The sequence below is a fragment of the Pelophylax lessonae genome, assembly GCF_965119305.1.
Source record: "Pelophylax lessonae genome assembly, chromosome: 6".
NCBI lineage: Eukaryota > Metazoa > Chordata > Amphibia > Anura > Ranidae > Pelophylax > Pelophylax lessonae.
Window position 1 is genome coordinate 45,200,382 of NC_138773.1, and position 27,946 is coordinate 45,228,327.

A 27,946-nucleotide genomic window follows, 5' to 3' on the forward strand; every position below is an offset into this window, starting at 1 on the left:
TCAGTTTTTCAGGCGGACCTGATCGGATGCTACATGCATCCCTATGGGGCAGCGGATGTCAGTGGTGACATCTCCGCTGACACACGCTGCTCTCCGATCCTGTCCGTGAAATCCGGACGGATGGAAACCCTATTATCCATATGTCTGGTGGATCGGATCGGATGGGATCGGATGAGAATGGACAGGCGGTCCATTCTCATCCGATCTCCCCATAGAGAACAGTGGGGATCTGACAGCTCCATCTCCGCACACAGAGCAGAAATGGAGCGGTCATCTGCCTGCTCAGCGGGAAATCAGCGGATCCATCCCCCGCTGAGCAGAACGGACTCCGTCGGCGGTTGCGCCCATGTGAAAAGACCCTTATCCAATTCCCAAATTGTGTCTCATCTCCAGGTCCAAAATATCTTGTGCCGTTTAATGGTATTAAAGGAGAGTTATATTCCCATTTTGCCTGTCTATAAATCATACCCCATATTTTAAATACCACTCTCGTCAATTCATGCGTACCTGTGCTTATTTCCCTATATTTTGGTGGAATCCAAATATTCTTTTAAAATTTCAATATTCACTTTAATACAAATTTTAAAGTGAAAGTAAACCCTTTTTTTAAACTTGTACCTACAGGTAAGCCTTATTACGGGCTTACCTGTAGGTACAAGTTTAAAAAAAGGGTTTACTTTCACTTTAAAATTAGTATTAAAGTGAATATTGAACTTTAAATATCTCCTAAACATGCACTGTTTGCACTTGCACTTGTTTCTGTTTTGCTGAATACAGTAAAGTGAACTTTAAAGTGATTGTAAAGGTAAAATTGGTAAAATGTCTATACTTACCTTTACTTACCTTTAGGGTCCATGTACACGGGACGCTGGAAATGGCCGTTTAGGAGCAGTTGGGCGTTTTTTTCAGAAGCCCCTGAACCCACCTACATGTTATCTTATCTGTCCATGTAAACAGGGTCGTTTACAGTCATTTGCAGGCAGTTGCGTTCAGGGACTTTTTTTAGAACGCAATTATTTGCGTTCGAACGTGTGTTTCCCGGCGTTTCAAATGCACAAACGCGTCTGAACGCATCCAAACGCGATGACCCGCGTTTAGCGTTCGCGTTTTTCCATTTTAAAGGGGAATAATTTTTTTGACCTCTAGGAACGGTTCTAAACGCAAACGCCCGCAAACGCCGCTAAACGCGGGTACAAACGCGACTGAACGGACGTTTCAAACGTCCTAAAAATTCCAGCATTCAAAGGGACTTTTAACAACGTCCCGTGTACATGGAGCCTTACCTTGCAATTGAATTGCACAGAGCAGGTAAGTATAGACATTTTACCAATTTTACCTTTACAATCACTTTAAAGTTCACTTTACTGTATTCAGCAAAACAGGAAAATAATGACATTCTTTGTCTTCACGGGCAGCTCAAAACAACACAAGAAACTCTGTTCATCAGTACAACATCGTCTTTTTAAACCATGTTCAGTATCCCAGCCAAAACATCCACAACATTGCAAAAGTCCCAGTTATACACCAGCTCACCCAGCAGGTTCAAGACAGCGCGACTAGATGAATTGATATGTAAAGTGTTGCTTATTGTCCCCATAATGTCTACCATTGTTAATGGAATTGTATGTCTCTTTTGTCAGGAATTACAACAAAAGAAGTCGGAGATACAAGGTAAGACTTGAGGGACTGGTTAGAGTCATGTATAAACATGAGCTGGTGGTCAGACTTGACTGGTAATTGGTTTATCCAGTTCTGCAATTATGCACTAAAAAACTGTATACAGACCAGAATACTTATGTAGCCTGATGGTATGTTACCTTGATGTTACCAATCTTTGGATTATTCCAGGCGACTTAAAGGTTTGAAAAATCAAAAGCCGGTCACAGACTTGACAAGCCTTTTGCTAAACTTGATCTGGTGACAATATAGCTAAAAACACATCAGCAAAATCTTTTGGCTGACTCATCTTCAGAAGCTGGTCACTATTTTAAAAAAATGGAGACAAAAAGCTGTAGAGAAGGCTAAGAGGATTCTTCCACAAAACTCTTAGTGCCGGTTCACACTGCAGCGGCCCGACTTCGGGGGCGACCTGTGAAGTCACGTGCACCGCGACTTCGGGACGACTTGCACGGACTTCATAAAATGAATGTCTAAGCAAGTCGCTCCGATGTCGCCCCGAAGTAGTACAGGACCCTTTTTCTAAGTCGGAGCGACTTGTGTCGCTCCTATTAGAACGGCTCCTGTACCATTCAATGGACCGCGACGGTGCTTGACTTGTCAGGCTGACCAAGTCGCCTGACAAGTCGTACTAGTGTGAATGGACACTTACACATTTTAATCTTTGACCACCTGTCTATCAGCATCGTTTATAAACAGTGGCTCATAGCACAGGATTTTAAACCTTTGTCTTTTTCAACCGGGGTGCCTTGAGGTTTCTTCAGTGGTGACTTGAAAAAAATGCTTAATAATTTCCCCAAAATTGTATACAAGCCGGTGGGTGGATGAAACCTGCCTTTTAGTTACACAAAGCCACTGGAGTGGAGGTTGATCTCCCTTCTAATGTATGAACCCAAAACGGACTAGTATTTAATAGTGATGGGCTCACGTGTTTGGGCACAAGTCTGGACCTGCCTAAGCTATCCCACCAGGAAGGTGATGTGAATAAGTGGAACCGTGGAGCGGGGAATTCCTCCACTGTCAATGATGGGCTATCCGCTTTGACAGCTTATCGGCAGGATATCTCAGGTTGGTTTGGATTCGTGTCTGAACATGCCTGAGCTCATCCTTAATATTTAACTACTTCTGGGTTCACAGTTGTTACTCCCTGGATAATAGTGGCCAATGAAAAAACTGATCAAGCACAATCTATGATTGATAAGCTTCAGTTGGGCCCATGGATGACATTGGGGTTCTAATAGAGCCCTAACGAAAACCTGTAATTTTTACTATGCTATCACATAGGAGGCTAATGGCACCCATGTTATGTATAGTGTAAGAAAACATTTTAAAGCCCAGTCCCCCAATGTTTACATATGTATAAGTACAAACCTACAAAAAAGTGCCTTTCACCTAGGTACAAAAGCAGTGATTGGTTATCATCAGATGGAGCAATATTTCCAGAGCTATCATTCATGGTTTATTATAAAAACTGAACCTGTAAAAATTTTTAAAGCATTGCCTATGAATAATTTTGGGTACCAAAGTTTGTTGGTGTTTCATGGGTGCATGCAATTTTAAGGCTTGACATACTGGGCTATCTATCTATCTATCTATCTATCTATCTATCTATCTATCTATCTATCTATCTATCTATCTATCTATCTATCTATCTATCTATCTATCTATCTATCTATCTATCTATCTATCTATCTATCTATCTATCTATCTATCTATCTATCTATCTATCTACACTATATTGTCAAATGTGTACCTGCCTTTACACGCAAATGAAATTTAATGGCATCCCAATCTTAGTTCATACGGTTCAATGTTGAGTTGGCCCACCCTTTGCAGCTATAACAGCGCCAACTCTTCTGGGAAGGCTGTCCACAAGGTTTAGGAGTGTCTATGGGAATGTTTGACCATTCTTCCAGAAGCACATTTGTGAGGTCAGGCACTGATGGGGACAAGAAGGTCTGGCTCGCAGTCTCCACTCTAAGTCATCCCAAAGGTGTTCTATTGAGTTGAGGTCAGGTCTCTGTGCAGGCCAGTCAAGTTCCTCCACCCCAAATCAGCTCACCCATGTCTTTATTTTTGTTTTTTTTTTTTGTTAATATGGCTTTGGTAAACATGTAAGCAAATATCTTGTGACCTACAAAAATTACAACCCCATTTTTTTTCTCCATGGTCAAATGTATGAGGGGGTTTGACTAATCTTCCTGCCTAAAATGTGCATTTTACCATGTGTGCAAAAAGAAATGGCCTTGGTAGACAAGTAGTTAAAAGCAATTACTAAGAAGTTTTAAAAACAATCACTTTTTCATGTGTTTTTATAGGTAAGCTTGTAAGGAAAGATCCACTGAACATGTTACATAACTTTGTCCATTCATAACTTTGTCTATCTGTGCCTGGCCTGTCTCCCTTCTCTATTTACCTAAAGATGAACTCTTAGAGTCCATTCACACTAATACGACTTGTCAGGCGACTTGGTCAGCCTAACGAGTCGTGCACCGTCGCGGTCCATTGTGTAGTACAGGAACTGTTCTAATAGGAGCGACACAAGTTGCTCCGACTTAGAAAAAGGGTTCTGTACTACTTCGGGGCAACCTGGAGCGACTTACATAGACATTCATTTTATGAAGTCCGTGCAAGTCGTGCCGAAGTCGCGCTGCACGTGACTTCACAGGTCGCCCCCGAAGTCGTGCCGCTTTAGTGTGAATGCGGTGTAAGAGGATCCAAGAATATTAGTTTAGGTGATAAACTGTCAATAAACAAGTCTCTGTGAATCAATGGATAACCTTGCATTACATGGCTGATCATCTTTTATATAGCTAGCTCAACAAATGACGCATAGCTCCCAAGAGATGTGAACGAGGACACTTTTTAGCCCAAAGTATGTTGGCAAACGACACCCCTGCCATGCCCTCAGTTACACGTACAAGAAAAAAATTAATTTATGAAAATAAGACCCCCTCTCCCCCCAAGTATTTTAATTTTCCTATATTGAGGTTTCACAAAATAAATACAATCGTTCAGAGGGTAGGGCTGGTACAGTGTTACCCTTCTCATAGCATTCTTTTCTAAGTCTCACTTTGATTACCACTTATCTATCTCTGCAGGACCACTAACACAGCTTGATCAGAACATCTGAATATTCACAAGGCAGGCCTGTCATATACTGTATATACATATATAGTAACATTATAAACCATGTAAGCTTTACAATGTATTTCTCCTCTTTACATGTGCCACAACAGACGATAGAACCGTGACTGATCTGATTTACGAAGTCAATAATAAAGGTAAGGTAAAATGAATAATAGTTCTATATAACATAAACGTATAAAGTATATGTTACTATTATAACTGGGTACTAATATTTATAGGTAAAGTTGATCCAGGGAATATCCGATTGCATCTCGGGGGATCAGAAGTAAAAAACAAAAAAAGAAAACAGATTTTGTGTTGTCCACAGAAATGGAATTGAGGGGAAATCTTCCAATGTGGACCCTAGTTCTAATGACTCTAGGGAAGAGTATAGAGGCTCCCAGTGGCGATCCTTATAGTTTTTTTGTTTTGTTTTTACTTTTTAACCCGAAAAAAAAGGCCCTTTATTGTTCATTTATGTATGACTGTGATAACTGGATGTTTTCAGAGCAGCACTCGTGAATACAATGACACAATCCTGCTTCTTTAACAAAAGCTGTGTATTTAATCTTTTAGGAGCAATATTATTTGGGAAATATGTAATTCAGGAATTGGACATCGCTTACAGCAAACAAAGGATTAGTAATGGATGCCCCATGAATATCTGCCTGTGGAAAAAATCCAATGATGGAAATGTTTATATTCCATACGTTATATCCAGCGACTATAGTAAGTACTTTCTTTGACCATCTATGTTAACAAGGTGGCTCGGCTGCGCGAATCAACATACCTGCACATCGGTCACAAGTGGGGGAAGAGGGCATGCACGCCTGCCGAACCGGCAATGATCGGATTAACTCCAGAACTGATCACTTGTTTGGTACAGGCCAATGATTTATGGCCTGGACCTGCTGATCAGTTCTAGCAAATCACAGAATGTCCTGTGCCTGTGTAATGTAAACACAGGCACAGGAAATTATGCAATCTCTTCTCCTGGAGCCCTTTTTGGTTCCAGCGTGAGAGGAGAAAGCATCAAACAGTGAGTACACAAGCACTACACTGACACCAGTACACATAGGCACATTTGTCACCCCCCTGATCACCCCTTTCAACCCTTTCATTCTCTGTGTCACTATATAAAGTATACAGATATTTTACTGATCCCTGTATTAGTGTTACTGGTGATGCCAGTTAGTGTGAGCGGCAGTTAGTGGGAGTTAGAGGCAGTCTCAGATAGGTTTAGGGAACCCGTCATATATCCCCTAATAAATATTTAAGCCCCTGATTACATCCAGTTATCCCCTTCTTTGCCCTGTTCCAGTGTCACTATTATAGTGTACAGATCTTTTTGCTGATCACTGTATTAGTGTCACAGGTGACATTAGTTAGTGTTAACGTTAGTTAGCGTCAGACCCAGATAGCGTCAGATTGTCCGCCACATATTTAGAAATAAGTTTTATCCCCCCCTCCCACCACCTTCCACAGTTTTCTCGGGCTCTCCTGTCCCACCCGATAACTCGAGACTACAGCCGGTTGTTCTGTCAGCTAACTATAGAGCTGATTGGAGACCAGAACAGCTCTAATCATCTCTATAGCCTAAGATACCGGAAGCTACGAGCATTTCATGACTTCGGTTTTGCCAGATATAAACAGCGGCATTGGGAAATTGCGAAAGCATCTTCACACCAATCTTGGTGTGGTCAGATGCTTTAAGGGCAGAGGAGAGATCTAGAGTCTAATAGACCCCAATTTAAAAAAAAAAAAGAGTACCTGTCAATACTTATTGCTATCATAGGGGAAATTTACATTCCCAGTGATAACAATAAAAATGATAACAAAAAAAAATAAAATAAAAGGCCAATCAGATTATTGTGATGTAGGTTGAAAGGAACAAGAAACCCTTCCTTTAAATTGCAACAAGTAAATCAAAACATGTCATCACATACAATACAAACCTAAAAACAACCACTTTATTCCTACTTATAGAACAGTGGGCCAAAATATGCAAATCTATCCTTTTAGGGTCCATGGTTAGCTCTACATGGAGAACCCACTGACATGTACTACAGAGCAAGTGCAGCCTAATTATACAAAGCCTGTCACTTTCCCTTGCATACAATGGTTTCTGATTCTTTGTCGGAGTTTTTTGTGCTAGATATGGAAGAGAAAAATTGGAAAACTCAAAAGGATTGTTTTATACATTGTGCTCTGTTTATCATTGTGGCAGCAACTGTGACATCCATTTATGGGCTCTGTATAGGCGGTCCCTGAGTTACAAACAAGATAGGGACTGTACGTAGATTTGTTCTGAAGTCGAATTTGCTTGTAAGTCGGAACAGGTATATTTTTTAAGTTTAGTTCCAGCTAAAAGAACCATTTTTAAGTTTTTTTGGATAGCATAGGGAAGGGTTAAGCATATGGAAGGGTTAACTCACCTGTACCATTTGTTTTGCGGTCTGTACCCCTGTTCAGAAGATTTCACCTCACTTTCTGTCCCTATGACAATTATATTTAGAAAATTTTGGGTTGTTGTGGAAACAAGGATTAGTGATAAAGCTTCAGTGGAGACACCTTTTTCCCATGAGAACTCTTACAGGAGCGAATTTCCCTTCCTAGGGTTAGATTTCTCCTCACTTCCTGTTGTCTCTCTCTGTTTGTAAGTAGGAGTCATTTGTAAGTTGGATGTTTGTAACCCGGGGACCACCTGTAATGGGAACATCAGATATCCATTTCTGGGCTCTGTAATGGGAACATCAGACATCAATTTCTGGGCTCTGTAATGTGAACATCAGACATCCATTTCTGGGCTCTGTAATGGGAACATCAGACATCCATTTCTGGGCTCTGTAATGGGAACATCAGACATCCATTTCTGGGCTCTGTAATGGGAACATCAGACATCCATTTCTGGGCTCTGTAATGGGAACATCAGACATCCATTTCTGGGCTCTGTAATGGGAACATCAAACATCCATTTCTGGGCTCTGTAATGGGAACTTCAGACATCCATCTCTGGGCTCTGTAATGGGAACATCAGACATCCATCTCTGGGCTCTGTAATGGGAACATCAGACATCCATTTTTGGGCTCTGTAATGGGAACATCAGACATCCATTTCTGGGCTCTGTAATGTGAACATCAGACATCCATTTCTGGGCTCTGTAATGGGAACATCAGACATCCATTTCTGGGCTCTGTAATGGGAACATCAGACATCCATTTCTGGGCTCTGTAATGGGAACATCAGACATCCATTTTTTGGGCTCTGTAATGGGAACATCAGACATCCATTTCTGGGCTCTGTAATGGGAACATCAGACATCCATTTCTGGGCTCTGTAATGGGAACATCAGACATCCATTTCTGGGCTCTGTAATGGGAACATCAGACATCCATTTCTGGGCTCTGTAATGGGAACATCAAACATCCATTTCTGGGCTCTGTAATGGGAACTTCAGACATCCATCTCTGGGCTCTGTAATGGGAACATCAGACATCCATTTTTGGGCTCTGTAATGGGAACATCAGACATCCATCCCTGGGCTCTGTAATGGGAACATCAGACATCCATCTCTGGGCTCTGTAATGGGAACATCAGACATCCATTTTTGGGCTCTGTAATGGGAACATCAGACATCCATTTCTGGGCTCTGTAATGGGAACATCAGACATCCATCCCTGGGCTCTGTAATGGGAACATCAGACATCCATCTCTGGGATCTGTAATGGGAACATCAGACATCCATTTTTGGGCTCTGTAATGGAGATCTTGCAATCAATACAGCCCTTCTTTTACATGACACTTCATATACTACACTCACAGGATCAGCTTTGACCAACACTCAACATAGGTTTGTGTTTGGTGGGGCAGGCTGATTGCAAGATTCCCATTACAGAGTCCAGAAATTGATGTCTGATGTTTGAGGCTCCCAATGTGTGCACACATTGAGGTTAGTGAATAAAGTGTTGGAAAGCTGCCCCATGGAGTGAGTAGGTGTACTGAAGTGTCTGTTAAAGCTGATCCAGTTAGGGGCATATCTGAAGGGTCACTCAAAAAGAGCTTATTTATGGAACGGTGATGTACTATTGCTAGATCTCAAATTTAATAGGTAGACTTGGTAGACCAGTCCAAAGTGAACCCAAAAGTCCTTCCTTTACAGTACTGCAAAGTGAAAAATACATGAAGCTAAATGTACACTGAGAAAAGAAGTCTGTTTAGTTATATAGTAAAACAAGCTGCGCTATTAAAGTGAAACAGTGTCACTCAAACACATGTGAAATCAAAACATCATATATAAACTTATAATGAAAAATTGTATATAAATGGTGATTATATTATGTTGTAAAAATATATCCCCCAATATTTAGGTGGGAAAAAAAATTAAAAATGTATAACACATAAATTTGAGAAAAAGTTCATAAAGTCTCTTGATCAGGAGATTCCCAAAAGAAAAGTGAGGATTTTGATAATCGCCAAACTTCATTAGGTGTAAATTGACCGCCACCAGTAGTACAAACTGCTTACCAGAATGTAATTATATGCAAGCCAAACAAGCAAAGGGATTTCACACCCAAGGTCTCCAAATGGCAACGCACTCCAAAGTCAGATGCTCCACTGCACCTCCAGGGCTTGGACCATATATTGGGATCATCCAACATCAGACCGCATACATATGAGAAAAGATAAATGGTCCCATAGCGTAAAACTGATAAACAATATTAGAGCAATAGAGGAAAAGCACATACAAACGTAAAAGGAAGTGAACATAAAGTGTATCACACAAGCCGTGAAGAATCCCAAAGGTAGTAGATGATTTGGATAAATACCAGACTCCACCAAAAGTGTAGTGACCGCCAGTGGTACAAACTGCTTACCAGAAGTTCATACAATAAACGCCAAATTGGGGAGGGTTTTTCACCCAAGATCTCCAAATGTCCAGGTACTCCAGGGATAGAGACTTGACTACACCTCCAGAACTGTGGCTTAAGCCAACATCATGTATTGGGGACATCCATCATCAGATCACATATATGAAAATAAAAATAGATGGTCCCATAGCGTAAAAAACTGGTATACTTTATTAAAAACAATAAGGAATAACACTTACAAGCGTATATGGGGAGAGCGCATATATAATATCACACGAGACTGACTAAACGTACGTCGGTCGCGGCGTGCTGACGTCATCGGAGAGAGACGAAGGGCGGGCGGAAGAGCCGACCGGCCGGCGGCTCGTGTGATATTATATATGCGCTCTCCCCATATACGCTTGTAAGTGTTATTCCTTATTGTTTTTAAGTATACCAGTTTTACGCTATGGGACCATCTATTTTTATTTTTATATATGTGATCTGATGATGGATGTCCCCAATACATGATTTTGGCTTAAGCCACAGTTCTGGAGATGTAGTCAAGTCTCTATCCCTGGAGTACCTGGACATTTGGAGATCTTGGGTGAAAAACCCTCCCCAATTTGGCGTTTATTGTATGAACTTCTGGTAAGCAGTTTGTACCACTGGCGGTCACTACACTTTTGGTGGAGTCTGGTAATTATCCGAATCATCTACTACCTTTGGGATTCTTCACGGCTTGTGTGATACACTTTATGTTCACTTCCTTTTACGTTTGTAAGTGCTTTTCCTCTATTGCTCTAATATTGTTTATCAGGTTTACGCTATGGGACCATTTATCTTCTCATATGTATGCGGTCTGATGTTGAATGATCCCAATATATGGTCGAAGCCCTGGAGGTGCAGTGGATCATCTGACTTTGGAGTGCGTTGCCATTTGGAGACCTTGGGTGTGAAATCCCTTTGCTTGTTTGGCTTGCATATAATTACATTCTGGTAAGCAGTTTGTACTACTGGTGGCGGTCAACTTACACCTAGTGAAGTTTGGCGATTATCAGAATCCTCACTTTTCTTTTGGGAATCTCCTGATCAAGAGACTTTATGAACTTTTTCTCAAATGTATGTGTTATACACTTTTACATTTTTTTTCCCACCTAAATATTGGGGGATATATTTTTACAACTTAATATAATCACCATTTTTATACAATTTTTCATTATAAGTTTATATATGATGTTTTAATTTCACATGTGTTTGAGTGGCACTGTTTCACTTTAATAGCGCAGCTTGTTTTACTTTATTACTTATTGGGTGTCGTCACACTTGAAGCTGCAGCTTCTTTTTCTCTTTTTCACATAGCGCGGTTATTTTCCTTCTATAATATACTGTTTAGTTATACATTCATCTCTATCTTCTACAGATGTCAATGAAGCACAAGTAATACAGTCTGCAATGAAGGGCATTGAAAGCCTCACATGTATCCGTTTTATCAAGCAGACATCAGAGGTTGATTACCTTAGTTATCAGCCTCAGGATGGGTATGTAATAAATAACATGTGTACAAATATGCCCAAGCAGGGCAAACCAATAGGTTATTATCAGTTCTCACCTCTAAAAAAATGTATGTTTTATTAGTTTCCCTACTGTTCCATGCTGGTGTATCCTCCATGTATGCAATGTGGGCAGTGCACAGGGGCCCCAAGGGGAGTGGGACCCACTGTGCTCTCCCACATTGAGCAACAACAAGTGTGGGAAAACACAGTTCAGTGTCTCCTTTTGTGGCTCTACTGCAGCTGTAGCTGGCTTTAGATCTGTCACTTACTACAGACCTCTGTACTCTGTCACTATTGACCCCTGAACTCTATAGTAAGTGACTAAAAGGACAGTAGTAAGTAAGGTAGAGTTCAGGGGTCAGTAGTAAGTGAGGCAGAGTTCAGGGGTCAGTAGTAAGTGAGGTAGAGTTCAGGGGTCAGTAGTAAGTGAGGCAGAGTTCAGGGGTCAGTAGTAAGTGATGTAGAGTTAAGTGGTCAGTAGTAAGTGATGCAAAATTCAGGAGTAAGTGGAGCAGCATTCAGGGGTCAGGAGTAAATGACGCAGAGTCCAGGGGTCAGGAGTAAAAGATGCAGAGTTGAGGAGTTAGTAGTAAGTGAGGCAGAGTTCAGGAGTCAGTAGTAAGTGACGAAGAGTACCAAGGTCACTAGTAAGTACTACTGACCTCTGAACATGTGCCCCAATGTCTAATGTATGGCCTTGGCCCCTCGAATGTACAGATACTGTGCTTTAAATCCCCTATTTAGCACTGCCTCATTCTATGCCATGAAAGTCAATTCAGACTCTATTTAATCACACCTCTTTAAGCCACTCCCAATATTCAGTGCAATATGAAGTCTCCCACTTTTTTGCACTTGTTTCCAGGCATGAGGGCACGCTTTAAAATCTTGCACACAGGCCCGCTGTTTTCAAAATTTAGCCCTTCAGTGAGATCTAATATCAGTTATGTGGAGATTGTGTTCCAGCTCACTGCCATCCTCTAGGTTTCAGACTAAAGCTGCATTTTCTTTTCAGATGTTGGTCAATGGTGGGACGAATGGGAGGTGAACAGGCCATCTCTTTGGATTCATCTGGATGTGTATTTGAGGGAATCACCATCCATGAGTCCCTACATGCCCTAGGTCTCAACCACGAACATATGAGGAATGACAGAGACAGCTATGTGAATGTCCTGTGGGATAACATTCAAGACGGTATGTAAATGAAGACATCTTGCTTGATTTTCAGCTGATGTACTGAGTAGTGAGTACTGAAGCCATTGGATCTGTATGATCCCATCACAGATGGCTTTGTTGGAACTGGAACTGTTGGAATCTCTACATGCAACCAATCAACACTTTCATTAACTTTCTGGAAGTAATTTGAGTCACATGACAAAATTAAGAACATCACACTCTAAAAATGTTATCTGTGCCTGTCTCTTTCATTAGATATCCTGCTGACAGGCTTCCTTTTAACCACTTAAGCCCCGGAAGATTTTACCCCCTTCCTGACCAGGGCCTATTTTGCGATTCGGCACTGCGTGACTTTAACGGACAATTGCGCGGTCGTGCGACGCTGTACCTAAATGAATTTGACGTCTTTTTTCCCCAAAAACAGAGCTTTCTTTTGGTGGTATTTGATCACCTGTGCGAATTTTTGATCATGCGCTATAAACAAAAAAAGAGCGTCAATTTTGCAAAAATAACAATATTTTTCAAATTTTTTTCTATGAAATTCCCCAAAAAAAAAATGTAAAAATCAAAATTTTTTAAAATTTTTGGCCAATTTGTTTTATGCTACATATGTTTGGTAAAAAAAAAAATCGCAAAAAGCGTATTTTGATTGGTTTGCGCAAAAGTTATCGCGTTTACTAACAAAGGGAAAGATTTTTGTCATTTTTGTTGTTTTTTTTTTTAACGCATAATGGCGGCGATCTGCGATTTTTTTTGCGGTACTGCGACATTGCGGCGGACAGATCGGACCCTTGACTGACATTTTTGACACTTTTGGGGTTACCAGTGACATTACTACAGTAATCAGTGCTATAAATATGCACTGTTACTGTAAAATTACACTGGCAGTGAAGGGGTTAACTTTTTTTGAGAGGGAGGGGTTATGTGTGTCCCTAGGGGCGTGATTCTAACTGTGATTGGCTGTGGCTTGAGTTGTAGGAACAGTGATCAATGGTTCTACATAGTAGAACCGTATGATCACTGTTCTTACACAGGGGAGAATGACAGGCGGCTTGTTTACATTAGCCGCCTGCCTTTCTCCCTCTCCACCCGACGATCGCGAGTGACTGGCGGACATGGGGACTGGGGGCCGTGACCGCGCGGGAGCGCGCCTCCGCCGGCGCGCGCTCGCTCCCGAGACCCTCACAGGCTAGCGACGTAGTACTAGCTGACCGCCGCAGTAAATAGTCGTGCGGCGGTCGGCAAGCGGTTAATGCTCGCTACACATCTTGGTCACATTTCTCCTGAAGGTGAGGATCAGTTCTGAATGACTGATTGTACCCTTCAGAAGAGAGCATGTGGTCCTTGTTTCTTTAATATTCTGATCCTCTCTGGAAAGCCAAAACCAAAACAAAACATCTAAAATTTTCATTGGGACTGAAGATTTCCTTGGGTGGTAAGCAGAGTGCAGACATTTGTCTGGAAGGGGCTCAAACCACAGTGAAAACATTGTAGGCTTGGAAATGTGATCTCATATACAAGGCTAAAGAAGTGTCATCTGAAAACTAAACTAAAGGTTGGCTCCATAAGGAAATGAGATTTAATAATTACCCATGCAGTGTTTGTGTTTTTTTGTTACCGTTGTAAAAATCTGTTTATGCTTTCATTTTAGGCCTCGCTTATGCTTTTCAGAACGTCGATACCCTCAACATGGAACTCACCAAATATGATTATGGCTCCATCATGCATTACTCTAAGTGAGTCTATGAAAGGGGAGGGGGGAGGTTTGAGACTTTAAATGAAGCACAGGCCAAGATTAGCCATTTGCTTCCATCTCTATATGTATTACCAAGAAGAGAGAAGTGGGACGTTAAATGAGGCACTTGTCAAATGGCTGGCAAAATAATCAAATGTAAAAAACTTAATAATTAATTCATGTATATATACAAATCAAATGATAACAAAATAACATGATACCGTTTATACATGATGATGAAAAAAAGCCGATTTGTATTAGAGTCTTCCTATACAGTTTACTAACACATAATAGAGTTACAAAAAAAGAGAGAACCAAGCAATGTTCTTAATAAACATAATTGGGAAATCAATGGGTCAGAGAATGTGGGACAGGGGATGAAGAATGGGGTTGGTCTATCAGCGGCATGCTGTAAGTAATGATTGGAGCATGCACTGATAATGTAAATGGTTTTGGCACACTACAGCAAACTAAAGTTTAATAGCAGCTATCATACTGTCCCACAGTAAAATATACGTCCAACAGTGGCGAAGGAAAAAATTATCTGGTCCTGGTGTGAGGAGGTGGAGAAAAAATGTCCCTTTGTCAGTGGAAGGAAGGAAAACTGGTATCATTCCAAGGCATCAGTAGGATAAAGGAAATGACTAAAGCTAAAATGCTGGGGTGGGGGGGTCCTGTGGGATTTATTGAACAAAGGGGCCCTGGGTGGCTCTAGGGGGGTATGAAGGACTCTTTGGGGCTTAAAGGAGGAGAGGAGAGTTCTAAGTTGATACCCTCCTCACTTCCCTGGATATACTGACAGTTCAGACCTCTATCAGCGTGAGTCCACCCTTAACCGCTTAAGCCCCGGAGGATTTGGCTGCTAAACGACCAGGGGGTATTTTGCGATTCGGCACTGCGTGACTTTAACGGACAATTGCGCGGTCGTGCGACGCTGTACCTTAACGAATTTGGCGTCCTTTTTTTCCCCACAAATAGAGCTTTCTTTTGGTGGTATTTGATCACCTGTGCGATTTTTTGATCATGCGCTATAAACAAAAAAAGAGCGTCAATTTTGCAAAAATAGCAATATTTTTCACATTTTTTTATATGAAATTCCCCCCAAAAAAAATGTAAAAATCAAAATTTTTTAACATTTTCGGCCAATTTGTTTTATGCTACCTATGTTTGGTAAAAAAAAATCGCAAAAAGCGTATTTTGATTGGTTTGCGCAAAAGTTATCGCGTTTACTAACAAAGGGAAAGATTTTTGTAATTTTTGTTGTTTTTTTTTTAACGCATAATGGCGGCGATCTGCGATTTTTTTTGCAACAGTTTTTTTGACTGACATTTTTGACACTTTTGGGGTTACCAGTGACATTTCTACAGTAATCAGTGCTATACATATGCACTGTTACTGTAAAAATACACTGGTAGCGAAGGGGTTAACTTTATTTGGGAGGGAGGGGCTGTGTGTGTCCCTAGGGGCGTGCTTTCTACTGTGATTGGCTGCGGCTTGAGCTGTAAGGACACTGATCAACGGATCTACATAGTAGATCCGTGTGATCAGTGTCTTTACACCGAGGAGAATGACAGGCAGCTTGTTTACACAAGCTGCCTGACTTTCTCCCTCTCCCCCGCCGATCGCAGAGTGGCCGGCGGACATCGGGTCCGCCGGTCACACGCGCGGGGGGTCCGTGACCGCACAGGAGCGGGAGCGCGCCGACGGCGGCGCGCGCTCACTCCCCAGACCCTCCCAGGCTAGTGACGTACCGATACGTCAATCTGCCTGTGAGGGGCTGACCGCCGCAGTATATAGTCGTGCGGCGGTCGGCAAGCGGTTAAATGAAGATGGCTGATTTTTCGGTCTCTGGCCATGTGATGTCATGGTAAGACAGAAAGAGGGGCAGTTTGCCATCATACCCCAGTGGTATCTGTATTGAGGAGGTCTGTTCTCAGTGGGCACCCCCCTCTCACGGTCCTCCTCCACTGCCAGTAGGCTTCCATTGGAGGGAGGTAAGAGTTAAATCCTAAGTCCAGCAGCTATCCAAACCCTGCTCTGCCTTGCAGAAATTACTCGACGGTCACTCCTATCAATCTGCTAGAAAACGGAGGCTGGCACCCAGAGAACTGGTAACCTAAATGAAAAGCCAGAATCTCTGGATGAAAGTCAATGAGTTCCCAGGTATATGCAAAAAATGGCAACAAAAATGCATGTTATTCTAAGACTCCATTCACACCAACGCGACTTGTCAGCCTGACAAGTCGCGCTCCCTCGCGGTCCATTGACTGCTACAGGACCAGTTCTAATAGGAGCCACACAAGTCGCTCCGACTTAGAAAAAGGGTCCTGTACTACTTCAGGGCGACCTCGGAGCGACTTGCATAGACTTCCATTATGTGAAGTCCATGCAAGTAGCTCCGAAGTCGTGGTGCATGGGAATGCACAAGTTGCCCCCAAAGTAGTACAGAGTACCCCAGTGTGAACCGAGCCTTAGTCTTTACCCCAGAGAAAGAGGAAAAACATCAGATCACATAGGAGCCAAAGAGACTGCTATTTCTATCACCAGCACAGTAGCAGATCTTGGAGATCACCTACGCTCACCTCTCTAGCTGCAGGTATCATGAAGTAATTCATAGTCCCAAAACTGCTTGATCACCAAGTATATTTTGTGAACTTTTTTTTTTCCACAGAAACATTCAGGACACTTTTAGCTTCCAATGCTCTTTATGTGACAATATAGCAATGTTTAAAATCCAAGTCAATGACCGTTTCGCCTGAACACACTCTTAAGGCATTGCTTGTTCGCACAAAATAATTGTTGGCTGATGGATTTGAAATTTTTTTAAACTGTGCTGAAGCATTCCAATAAAAAAATTGGAAACGGAGTGTCCTTAATGTCTCTCTGTAGAAAATGCATTCACAAAATTCAGTGCCTCCGGAAAGTATTTGCAGTGCTTCACTTTTTCCACATTTTGTTAAGTTACAGCCTTATTTCAAAATGGATCTAATACAATATTAACCTCAAAATTCTACAAACAAGAACCTATAATGACAACATGATAGAAGTTTGTTTGGAATCTTTGCAAATGTATTAAAAATAAATAAATCACATGTAACATAAGTACTCACAGCCTTTGCCATGACACTCAGAATTGAGCTCAGGTGCATCCTGTTTCCACTGATCATCCTTGAGATGTTTCTACAACGTGATTGGAGTCCACCTGTGGTATATTCAGTGGATTGAACATGATTTGAAAAGGCATACACCTGCCTATATAAGGTACCACAGTTACCAGTGCATGTTAGAGCATAAACCAATTCATGAAGTCCAAGGAAATGTATGTAGACCTCCGAGACAGGAGTTTATGGAGGCACAGATCTGGAGAAGCGTACAGAAAAATGTCTGCAGCATTGAAGGTCCCAATGAGCACAGTGGCCTCCATCATCCATAAATGGAAGAAGTTTGGAACCACCAGGACTCCTCCTAGAGCCAGCCATTTGGCCAGACTGAGCGATCAGAGGAGAAGGGCCTTAGTCAGGAAGGTGTCCAAGAACCTGATGATCACTTTGACAGAGCTCCAGCATTTCTCTGTGTAGAGAGGAGAACCTTCCAGAAGAACAACCATCTCTGCAGCGCTCCACCAATTAGGCCTGTATGGTAGAGTGGCCAAAGCGAAGCCACTTCTCAGTAAAAGGCATATGACAGCCCGTCTGGAGTTCACCATAAGGCACCTGACCATGAGAAACAAAATTGTCTGGTCTGATGAAACAAAGATTGAACTCTTTGGCCTCAATGGCAAGTGTAATGTCTGGAGGAAACCAGGCACCGCTCATCACCTGGCCAACACCATTCCTACAGTGAAGCATGGTGGTGGCAACATCATACTGTGGGGATGTTTTTCAGTGGCAGGAACTGAGAGACTAGTCAGGATCGAGGGAAAGATAAATGCAGCAATGTTAATAAATAAATGCAGCAAAGATAAATGCAGCAAAGACATCCTTAATGAAAACCTATTCCAGAGAGCTCTGGACCTCGGACTGGGGCGAAGGTTCCTCTTCCAACAAGACAATGACCCTAAGCACACAGCCAAGATAACAAAGGAGTGGCTATGGGACAACTCTGTGAATGTCCTTAAGTGGTCCAGACTTGAACCTTATTGAACGTCCATTGAGAGATCTGAAAATGTACTGACGCTCCCCATCCAACCTGATGGGGCTTGAGAGGTTCTGCAAATAAAAATGGGAGAAACTGCCCTAAAATAGATGTGCCAAGCGTGTAGCATTATACTCAAAAAGACTTGAGGCTGTAATTGATGCCAAAGGTGCTTCAACAAAGTATTGATAAAAGGCTGTGAGTACTTATGTACATGGGATTTTTCATTTTTTAATACATTTGCAAATATTTCAAACAAACTTCTTTCACGTTGTCATTATGGGGTATTGTTTGTAGAATTATTTGAGGAAAATAATTAACTTAATCCATTTTGGCATAAGACTGTAACATAACAAAATGTTGAAAAAGTGAAGAGCTCTGAATACTTTCTGGATGCACTGTAGGTGTGCCAAGCTTGCAGCATCATACTCAACAAGACTTGAGGCTGTAATTGGTGCCAAAGGTACTTCAACAAGGTATTGAGCAGAGGCTGTGAATACTTATGGGTACATGGGATTTTTTTCCTTTTTTATTTTTAAATTTGCAAAGATTTCAAACTTCTTTTATGTTGTCATTATGGGGTATTGTTTGTGGAATTTTGAGGAAAATAATGAATTTAATACATTTTAGAATAAGGCTGTAACATAACAAAACGTGAAGTACTGTGAATACTTTCCAAGTTCACTATACTTGGTGATCCAGCAGTTTTGGGACTCTAAATACTTCATGATAGCTGCAGCTAGAGAGGTCAGTAAGAGGTTATTTTTAATGCATTTTTTCTTCTTACGATTTGTTACTATTGTGTAGATTAAATAGTTCAATGTCTATAGCCTGATATTTCAAACGTATCACTAATTTTCGGTTTCCCACTTACAGGTATAGCTTCTCCAAAAATGGCATGCCTACACTGGAAGCCATTCCCGACAACAGTGTCAGTTTTGGACAGAGGTTTACCATGAGTAGTCTGGATATCATAAAAATCAATACCCTGTACAACTGCTGTAAGTTTTTTTGTGAAATCGTATAATAAAAGGATGCATTTTTTTATAAACAGTTCAGATCAAAGTAGAAAGTGCAGTACCCTTAGTGACCAATCGCAACCCACCTTGCACTAGCCTGATTTTGATTAAATGCTATGGGGTTCTGTACTTTAACATTTTGCTCCTAGCAATGTTTGTTAGCTGGTAGTCAAGGAAGAGACAGACCTGTTAAATGGATACATAACTTGTTTAATTAGCCTATGATTTTGTCCCCCATTTCCAAGAGGACTGTTTGACAGTTACACTACTGAGATAGATGGTAACACATGCTTGTACACTATATTACCAAAAGTATTGGGACGCCTGCCTTTACACGCACATGAACTTTAATGGCATCCCAGTCTTAGTCTGCAGGGTTCAATATTGAGTTGGCCCACCCTTTGCAGCTATAACAGCTTCAACTCTTCTGGGAAGGCTGTCCACAAGGTTTAGGAGTTTTTCTATGGGACAATTTGACCATTCTTTCAAAAGCGCATTTGTGAGGTCAGGCACTGTAGTGGACGAGAAGACCTGGCTCACAGTCTCCGCTCTAATTCATCCCAAAGGTGTTCTATCAGGTTGAGTTGCAGGCCAGTCAAGTTCCTCCACCCCAAACTCATTCATCCATGTCTTTATGGACCTTGCTTTGTGCAATGGTGTGCAGTCATGTTGGAACAGGAAGGAACCATCCCCAAAGAACAACTGTTCCCCACAAAGTTGGGAGCATGAAGTTGCCCAATATATCTTGGTATGCTGACACCTTAAGAGTTCCCTTCACTGGAATTAAGGGGCCAAACCCAACCCCTGAAAAACAACCCCACACCATAATCCCTCCTCGGCCAAATGATTTGGACCAATGCATAAAGCAAGGTCCATAAAGACATGAATAAGCGCATTTGGGGTGTAGGAACTTGACTGGACTACACAGAGTTCTGACCCCAAACCGATAGAACACCTTTGGGATGAATTAGGGCAGGGACTGCGAGCCAGGCCTTCATCAGTGCCTGACCTCACAAATGTGCTTCTGGAAGAATGGTCATAGCATTCCCACAGACATATTCCTAAACCTTGTGGACAGCCTTCCCAGAAGATTTGAAGCTTTTATAGCTACAAAGGGTGGGCCAACTAAATATTGAACCCTACGGACTAAGACTGGGATGCCAATAAAGTTTATGTGCGTGTAAAGGCAGGTGGCCCAATACTTTTGGTAATATAGTGTTTATTGTATTTCCAAGGTTCAATATCGGTAAAGCTGAACCCTAGGAAGGTGTAATTATTGCAGCTCTGTGATGATACATCATCAAATGCAAGCAGTACCTAAATCTGACTTGCCGTGTGCCTTTTCTAGTCCCTGTACAGGAGATCTCAGAGAGGGAGATAATGGGGTGTGCTGCAGTGCAAGGAGCATGTTGAAGGGAGGAGAGCAGAGTGACCAGGGTGACAATATCTGTCTCCTGCTTCTGCTTTCACTGTCCAGTCAGCATTGGTAGGACCTGTAAAAAGTGAACTGAAACAGAGATAGATGGGGGTCTTCCCCTCCCCAGCCAGGACTATGGGACTGTGCTGTGTGGCAGTGTTGTGAAAATCTTAGAAATCGATGAATAGAAATACATTTGCATTGCATTTCACCTATTTAGTAATTCAGCTTCAAATAATTATCTCTGAATGTTTTCTGAAATGTATATTCTGATTTTCCCTAACAGCAAATTCTAATGGCAAGACAAACACCATGACAACTCCAACTACCACCACCACCACCACAACCACCACAAAGCCTGGTTTGGTCATACCCAATGGTAAGGAAGTAAAAGGCTTGGTAATGTTTCCTACGTCAAATCACTAACCTCTTCCAAACAAAAACACCTCAGATTTTGATGGTTTGCACTTAAGGGGGAACTCCACTTTCGTGGGAAAAAAAATAGCAAATAAAGAAAAAACAATAGAGCGTATACAATTATGACACAAATCATATTGTAATTGAATGTTATTAAAAACGACCTTTCCTTTCCAATCTGCAGCTGTTGTAATTTTCTGAAAATGCAATGCAATATGGCTACCTGGAGGTGTTCTGTACACAGAATGTATACTGACCACACCCCAGAAACATCCTTTCCTGCTTGTGTGATTGGCTCACCAATTTTCTCAGAAGTCTGCCCAAGATACAAGTCAGATTTCTGGCATCCCCTGCAAAAAAAAATGTCATTTTTGGTGAGATACTCCCAATAGGAACACATCTAAAGGGATGCAGGCCCAGCAGTTTTCCTCATTAGCCCCTGCAGCTGCCACAGCTGATAGATAATTATGAAACCGCTCCCATTTGCCCCACTCAGCACAGAGGAACAAACAATGATTTCTTCAGAACAACAAAAGTTAGGAATCTGCAACAAAGTTGGTTAAAATCCTTGTAATGTGCAGAGATCACCCAGAAGGGAATGTTTTTTTCTCAACAAAAGTGGAGTTACACTTTAAGTGCATGCGCGTGTGTAAATCCAAAACGTTATTTTTTTTTGGTTGAGTAGGGAAGGGTAAATATCTTTCTGCCTATGTACAGTACATGCTACTCTGTACTTTAAAGTGTTTGATTTGCCATCACTTTTTGTTTCAGTGACAGTGGGTAGTAGGACAAACAAAGAGGTGGACCTCATCAGTGTGGACACAACTGGCAATAAGCTGTCAATGGCTCTGACATTTCCTGCTCTATCCAAAACTGAAAACAAAATTGCTTTACATACACTTTAATGAGTAATTAAATAAAAATGTAATTTGCTCTTGGATTTATATAATTTTAAGGCTATATCCAGCTACCTGTTCAACTAACTTGTGTTATGACCAGAGTGGCTATATGTTTGGTATTTCTAAGATGGAGCAGTGTATTTGGCTCAATATGCAGTGATGATGATAAGCAGCCAACATTGTATCTTGTATTTCTCCTCCACTTACTTGATCATACAGTATCTATCAGATGCTGCAGCTTTGCAATTGTACATTTTAAAAAGGTTGTCACTTTGCTCATTCAGAGTAAAATGAAAGAACTCTTGGAAGATCCCTCTTCTCAGTGATACTTACTTTAGTTGCATTCCCCCAATGCTCCTTCCTCCAATGTCAGGAATCCAAACCTGTGGTAAGATTTGTCAGGTCTTAAACAGGGAACTTTTTCTCCCTTTTCCCCCCTCCTCCCATGTGACAGTGTTTGGGCCTGATTCGCCGTTCAGGCCTGCTTACTGCTTCTTTGGAGGAGGTCACATTCTCCTCCCTACCCAGAAGGAATAGTCAAAGTGACAGGTTCTTTATACCCTGAACTGAGTCTTTAGGTACAGCGTGCACATCACATAAGTGGATCACATATACAAATATAGAGAAAAAAAATCCAAATTATATTCTGTTTACAGTATTTAGTAACCCAGTAACCACAAAAAAAAAAAAAAATTACATACCAGATAGAAGAGACTCACAACTTGCCATCATGGTGGCCTGTTTGGTGAAACACCATCTCTTTGGTACTCACCAGCTGCAGCAGGCATTCCATCCATCCAGTCTTCACCATGTGCAATGGTTCCTTCTGTTGGCTTGCACACCTGTAGTGATGTACAAGCCAATGGAAGAAATCACAGCCAGTATTAATGGGGGAATCCCTCTGGTGGAGCTGTTGCGTTTCCTGGTGGGGGGTGGTCAAGAGAACACAGTGATTATTGCCACTGGCAATAATCGCATGCCGAAAATCCAAAATGCTGGTTGTACCCAAGTCCATCAATGGATGGACTTGGGTACAACCAGCTTGCCCACAGATGGTTTGAAACTCAGCCGGTCCCTGCTGAACTAGCCAAGATTCGAACTGTCTATGGCCGGCTTAATTCAACAAGTATCAATAGTGGGGGTGTTAGCGGGTGTGGACATTCTTTATCAGGAAAAAAGGAGGGGGTTATTAAGCTTTTCTGTCTTGAATAGGAACTTTGCTGAGCTCTGACAGCGCTATGAGGGCTTTGCTACATCACACCATTTGTGGTTGCAGTCCTTCATGGTGCCTGCTATCAAGCTGCATCCTTGGGTTATAGGCTTTTACAATACTGCAGGTTTCATTTTTTTTAAAGACGCATGTAATGTACCTTTAGCCAAGTCTATAAAGCTATGCAGTTGAAAATAGAGCCAAATCATTAGTAAGACCTCATCTGGAATATGCAGTTCAGTTTTGGGCACCAGGTCTCAAAAAGGATATCGTGGAACTGGAGAAAGTGCAGAGAAGGGCAACCAAACTGATAAGAGACATGGAGGAGCTCAGCTATGAGGAAAGATTAGAGGAACTGAATTTTATCTCTCTTGAGAAGAAGTTAGGGGAAGTGATAACTCAAGGGGGGATATGATCAACATATACAAATACATAAGGGGTCCATAAAGTGAACTTGGTGTTGAGTTATTCACAGAGGACAAGGGGGCACTCTTTACGTCTATAGGAAAAGAGAATTAATCTCCAAATACGGAAAGGTTTCTTCACAGTAAGAGCTGTAAAAATTTGGAATAGACTCCCTCCAGAGGTGGTTCTGGCCAGCTCAGTAGATTGTTTTAAAAAAAAGGCCTGGATTCTTTCCTAAATGTACATAATATAACTGGATACTAACATTTATAGGTAAAGTTGATCCTCTCGGGGGATCAGAAAGGAATTTTTTCCCCTGCTGTAGCAAATTGGATCATGCTTTGCTGGGGTTTTTCACCTTCCTATGAATCAACTGTGGGTATAGGATTGTATATATTGGATTGTATGATTTTTATTTATTTTTTTGTATTAGTTAAACTGGATGGACTTGTGTCTTTTTTCAACCTGACTAACTATGGAACTATTTATCTAGTATAGCTGTGTTATACTGTGATTTTTTCTCTTCCAGCTTGTGGTGGTGTGCTAACCGATCCACAGGGAGTTATCACTTCCCCCAACTTCCCGAACAACTACCCCAATAATGCCTTCTGTCAATGGACAATTAGCACCTCCTCTAAGGTATGGATGTGCAATAGATCCAAACTTCATGTATGATGGATAAGTACCCAAATCTTACATCTAATTTTCAGTGTGTGAAATGATGCCAAAGCAGAATTTCAATATTTTGCTTAAGAGGCAAGATTTTTACTTCAATTGTTCTTTTTTTTTTTTCTCTCTCTTCTCCTTCTCTTTGTTTTTAAATCTTGTTTTTTTTTTTTTTTTCCGTTTTTTTATTTCTCTTATCTTTTTTGTCCCATCTCACCATACAAGATACCTGAAATATAAAATGTGCTCCTTTTTATTCCAGTTTCAGATCACCTTCACAGATTTTGATGTAGATGATGACATGAACACAGGCTGTGCTGATAAGCTTCAGATCTACAACTCAAAGTATATGTTTGCAGCATATCTGAATGTCTTATGTGGGCAGACACTGCCACCACCTATTATGTCCCAGGGGAACGTCATGCAAATCATCTTCACCAGTGATTTCATTGTCCCTAGAAGCGGGTTTAGACTTGTATATGGACCAGGTAAGCTCAGTCATAATTCTGCCCTTTATTAATTCAAGTCATTGCTTAATATGGCATTTTTATATTTCTAATGGCCCAGATTTGGTATCATTATCCCAGTTTCAATATGGCCACTTTTTATGTGGCGTTTGCATGGATTAGGGGATCAGTGTTAAGGCTTAAAATGTGTGTCAACCCAAATTGTTGGAAGAAATCAAAGTCCTGTTAGGCTTTCATTGCTGTTCTGAAATCAATATCAGTGCCATCTTACCGAATGGGCACGCTGGGCAGTTTGCCTAGGAGGCCCCACCTGCCCAGCGACCCAGCCCCAGCCAAGCATTAGTCCCGATTCCCATGTGCATCCTGCAGCTGAACTTACCAGGTGGCGTCTGTCGGCCCTGCGCTGCTGTCAGGGCCCTTAAGCCGTGGAAGGGGAGCCCACGACTGCAGGAATGCCTGTCCACGGGAACAGGCACACACAGGACAGTCGAGTCTGACTCCCGTCCGTGTGTGTGTACACTGGACCCAGCCGCCGAACTTGGAGCTATCATTAGCCTGGCACTGCTGTACCAATAAATATCGCCTTATCGATAATTTGCATTTTTATTCTCGTGGGTGATTGTGTAGGCAGGGCTCCCAGTGCACTGTATTGCCCGGGCACCTATAATGCTCTTAAGATGGCACTGATCAATATCGTATCTTGCTGGCAATGCTTTTCCAGACCAACTATTGCCCCTGAATTTGAAGCCCCAACCCAAATAGTGGTCTTAAAGTGGAACTTCACTGAAAACCAGAAGTTCCACACTTCCTTCTTCTCCCCATCCTCTTCTAGGTAGGTACCTAGTTTTGACAGGTACCTAAAAGGTCAGGAAATATATTGAAAGTGTTACCATTATAGCAAATCCGGCCTTATTCCCTGGCAGCCACCTCTTATCATGGAAATGTAGCATTTTGATGAACATGGGGGAAGGAGGTGCACCAGATGGTAGAGGGCACAAGGGGACCCTGTGCGCTCATTCTATAGCAAATAGCGGCAAAAATGTAGATGCACCAAAAGAAGTTGTGAGCCAGTGTTCCATAAATGATTCAGGATTTTTACCCTCAGAACTATCTGGAAACCCAAGAAAGCACAGATTGTTTCACCTTAGGTTATCCTCCAAGTCAGTCAATTTATCTATGGTGGCTTCTTCACCCTTTCGCATATCATTCACAGAGGCTTGTAAAGGACCTGTTTCAACCTATAAGTCACTAATACACTGTTCAGCCTTAGTGACCCTGTGACTAAGGCTATGAACGTCTTGCTTGAGGAATGATAGGTCCATCTGGGTAGTTAGGGAGGCTTGGCAATGCGGAATAGCCTCAATGATTTGAAATAAAGTCATCTCAGCAGGTGCTTCAGGGGGATTTTGAGTGCTATGAGAAACAGGAGCATTATGCCCTGAAGAGAAATAAACTGACAGCACAGTTATTGCAGGATCAGGGAGATCTGGTGACTCATCCAGTGTAGCACCAAGCTGTTGAGAGCCAACAGGTGGCGGCTGCAGATCTTCTGAGCTACGAGGGCAACCCGGCGCCATCTTGCTGCAGAACACAGGAGGGGGAAAGAGGGCTTGTAGCCAGCATTTCCAATCTTGACTATCTCCAGCAGGAGGGCTGGAGAGGCAGATAAAGCCAAAAAGGAGGTGTAGGGATGGCAGGATCGCTGCAGGATTATGTTGTGAAGGACGGATCTCCGATATTTCGCTGCTCACATCCTGGAAGTTGGCCACGCCCCCCGGTTTATATTTTAAACCACTGAGCACCTCCTTAAGATGCAAGAGGGCCAAATGTGACCCCCCCCCCCCCCAAAAAAAAATAGTTTGACATGCCTACCCTAGACCTATAAAAGCTGGAAGAGAACCTTTGTCTTGTGAAGGCAACAGTAGGTGCCATTCTGTTTGGCTCATATACTCGGGCTGAGCAAAACTGCAGAAGCTAGCTTAGATAGCAGGCAGAATAGAATTAAATCTGGTAGTGGTAAACTAGAAAACCAAATGGCATTCAGTTAGGAATTACTGTATCATAAACAATGGACATTTCATTTTGTGTAGTGTATGCTAAAAAAAAAAGACCTGCAGTCTGCTTCAGAAGCCCTTGTGACAAGGTGACTGTACAAGAGCACAATTTGAAGACTTGGGCCAGCCATACATTGGTTAAATTCCGAAATAATTTTCTTTCGAATATCTTATCATTTTTGATTGTAGCTTTCTGGCATCTTTTAAACCTAGTGTGTATAGTGCCTAAAGATTGATACAAGAGTGAAGTAACTAATTTTATATCTACCTGACACAAATTCTTTCTCTTGCAGTTAATGTATGAAAATCCGACTTCAAAACTCTCCGGAATGATTTTCCTTCACTCTGAAAATAGGAGGTGGACGACAAAGAATGACATGATTTACAAATATTATGTTTACTAATTATATTCGTTTTTATACAACTCTCTTTAAACCACTTCAGGACCGCCCGCCGCAGTTATACGTCACTACTTTGATGTTATATACCAGGATTTGGCAGCAGATAGCTGCCATAACCCCGGTATTTTTTTACTGGGCTGGGCAGTCCTCTTTCTCATAAAAGTGGTCCCAGAAGCGGATTCGCTGCGGGATCACTTTTATGGGAGGTGGAAGAGGTTCCCCCCCTCCCACCACTTCCCGGTCGTTTTTCCCACTTAACGGATCCGTCGGTAGCGGGGAAGACGATCCGGTCCTCTCCCCTCCTAAGTAGGAAGTTGAGTGAGGGCAAGCTGGCCCCCCACTCCACTCTATGGCTTTGGAGGACCAGAGCGACGTCATAAGTATGCTTCCTCCCAACGTCCTTAACCACTTAAGCCCCGGAAGATTTTACCCCCTTCCTGACCAGGTGACTTTAACGGACAATTGCGCAGTCGCGCAATGCTGTACCTAAATGAATTTGACATCCTTTCAAGAGCTTTCTTTTGGTGGTATTTGATCACCTGTGAGATTTTTTGATCATGCGCTATAAACAAAAAAAGGGCGTCAATTTTGCAAAAATAACAATATTTTTCACATTTTTTTATATGAAATTCCCAAAAAACAAAATGTAAAAATCTAAATTTTTTAACATTTTAGGCCAATTTGTTTTATGCTACATATGTTTGGTAAAAAAAAAAAATCGCAAAAAGCGTATTTTAAT

General features: G+C 41.8%; 1 protein-coding gene and 1 long non-coding RNA gene across 2 annotated transcripts in view; both read left to right on the forward strand.

Moving 5' to 3' along the window:
* LOC309558889 overlaps positions 1 to 27,238 on the forward strand; it is a 51,794-nt gene extending 24,556 nt beyond the window's left edge. The window contains exon 4 of the long non-coding RNA XR_014225432.1: positions 27,165 to 27,238. This is a non-coding gene — a long non-coding RNA (uncharacterized lncRNA). The remainder of the gene's footprint in view (positions 1 to 27,164) is intronic.
* On the forward strand, positions 1,470 to 24,805 carry LOC309557674 (low choriolytic enzyme-like; the record flags this gene model as incomplete). Its single annotated transcript, XM_082260460.1, has 10 exons — positions 1,470 to 1,671; positions 4,917 to 4,961; positions 5,383 to 5,535; positions 11,078 to 11,195; positions 12,223 to 12,401; positions 14,035 to 14,119; positions 19,129 to 19,253; positions 20,975 to 21,067; positions 24,149 to 24,258; positions 24,548 to 24,805. 10 exons carry the CDS (start codon positions 1,470 to 1,472, stop codon positions 24,803 to 24,805), a joined length of 1,368 nt encoding a protein of 455 aa, XP_082116586.1.
* Positions 27,239 to 27,946: the final 708 nt, after the last annotated feature.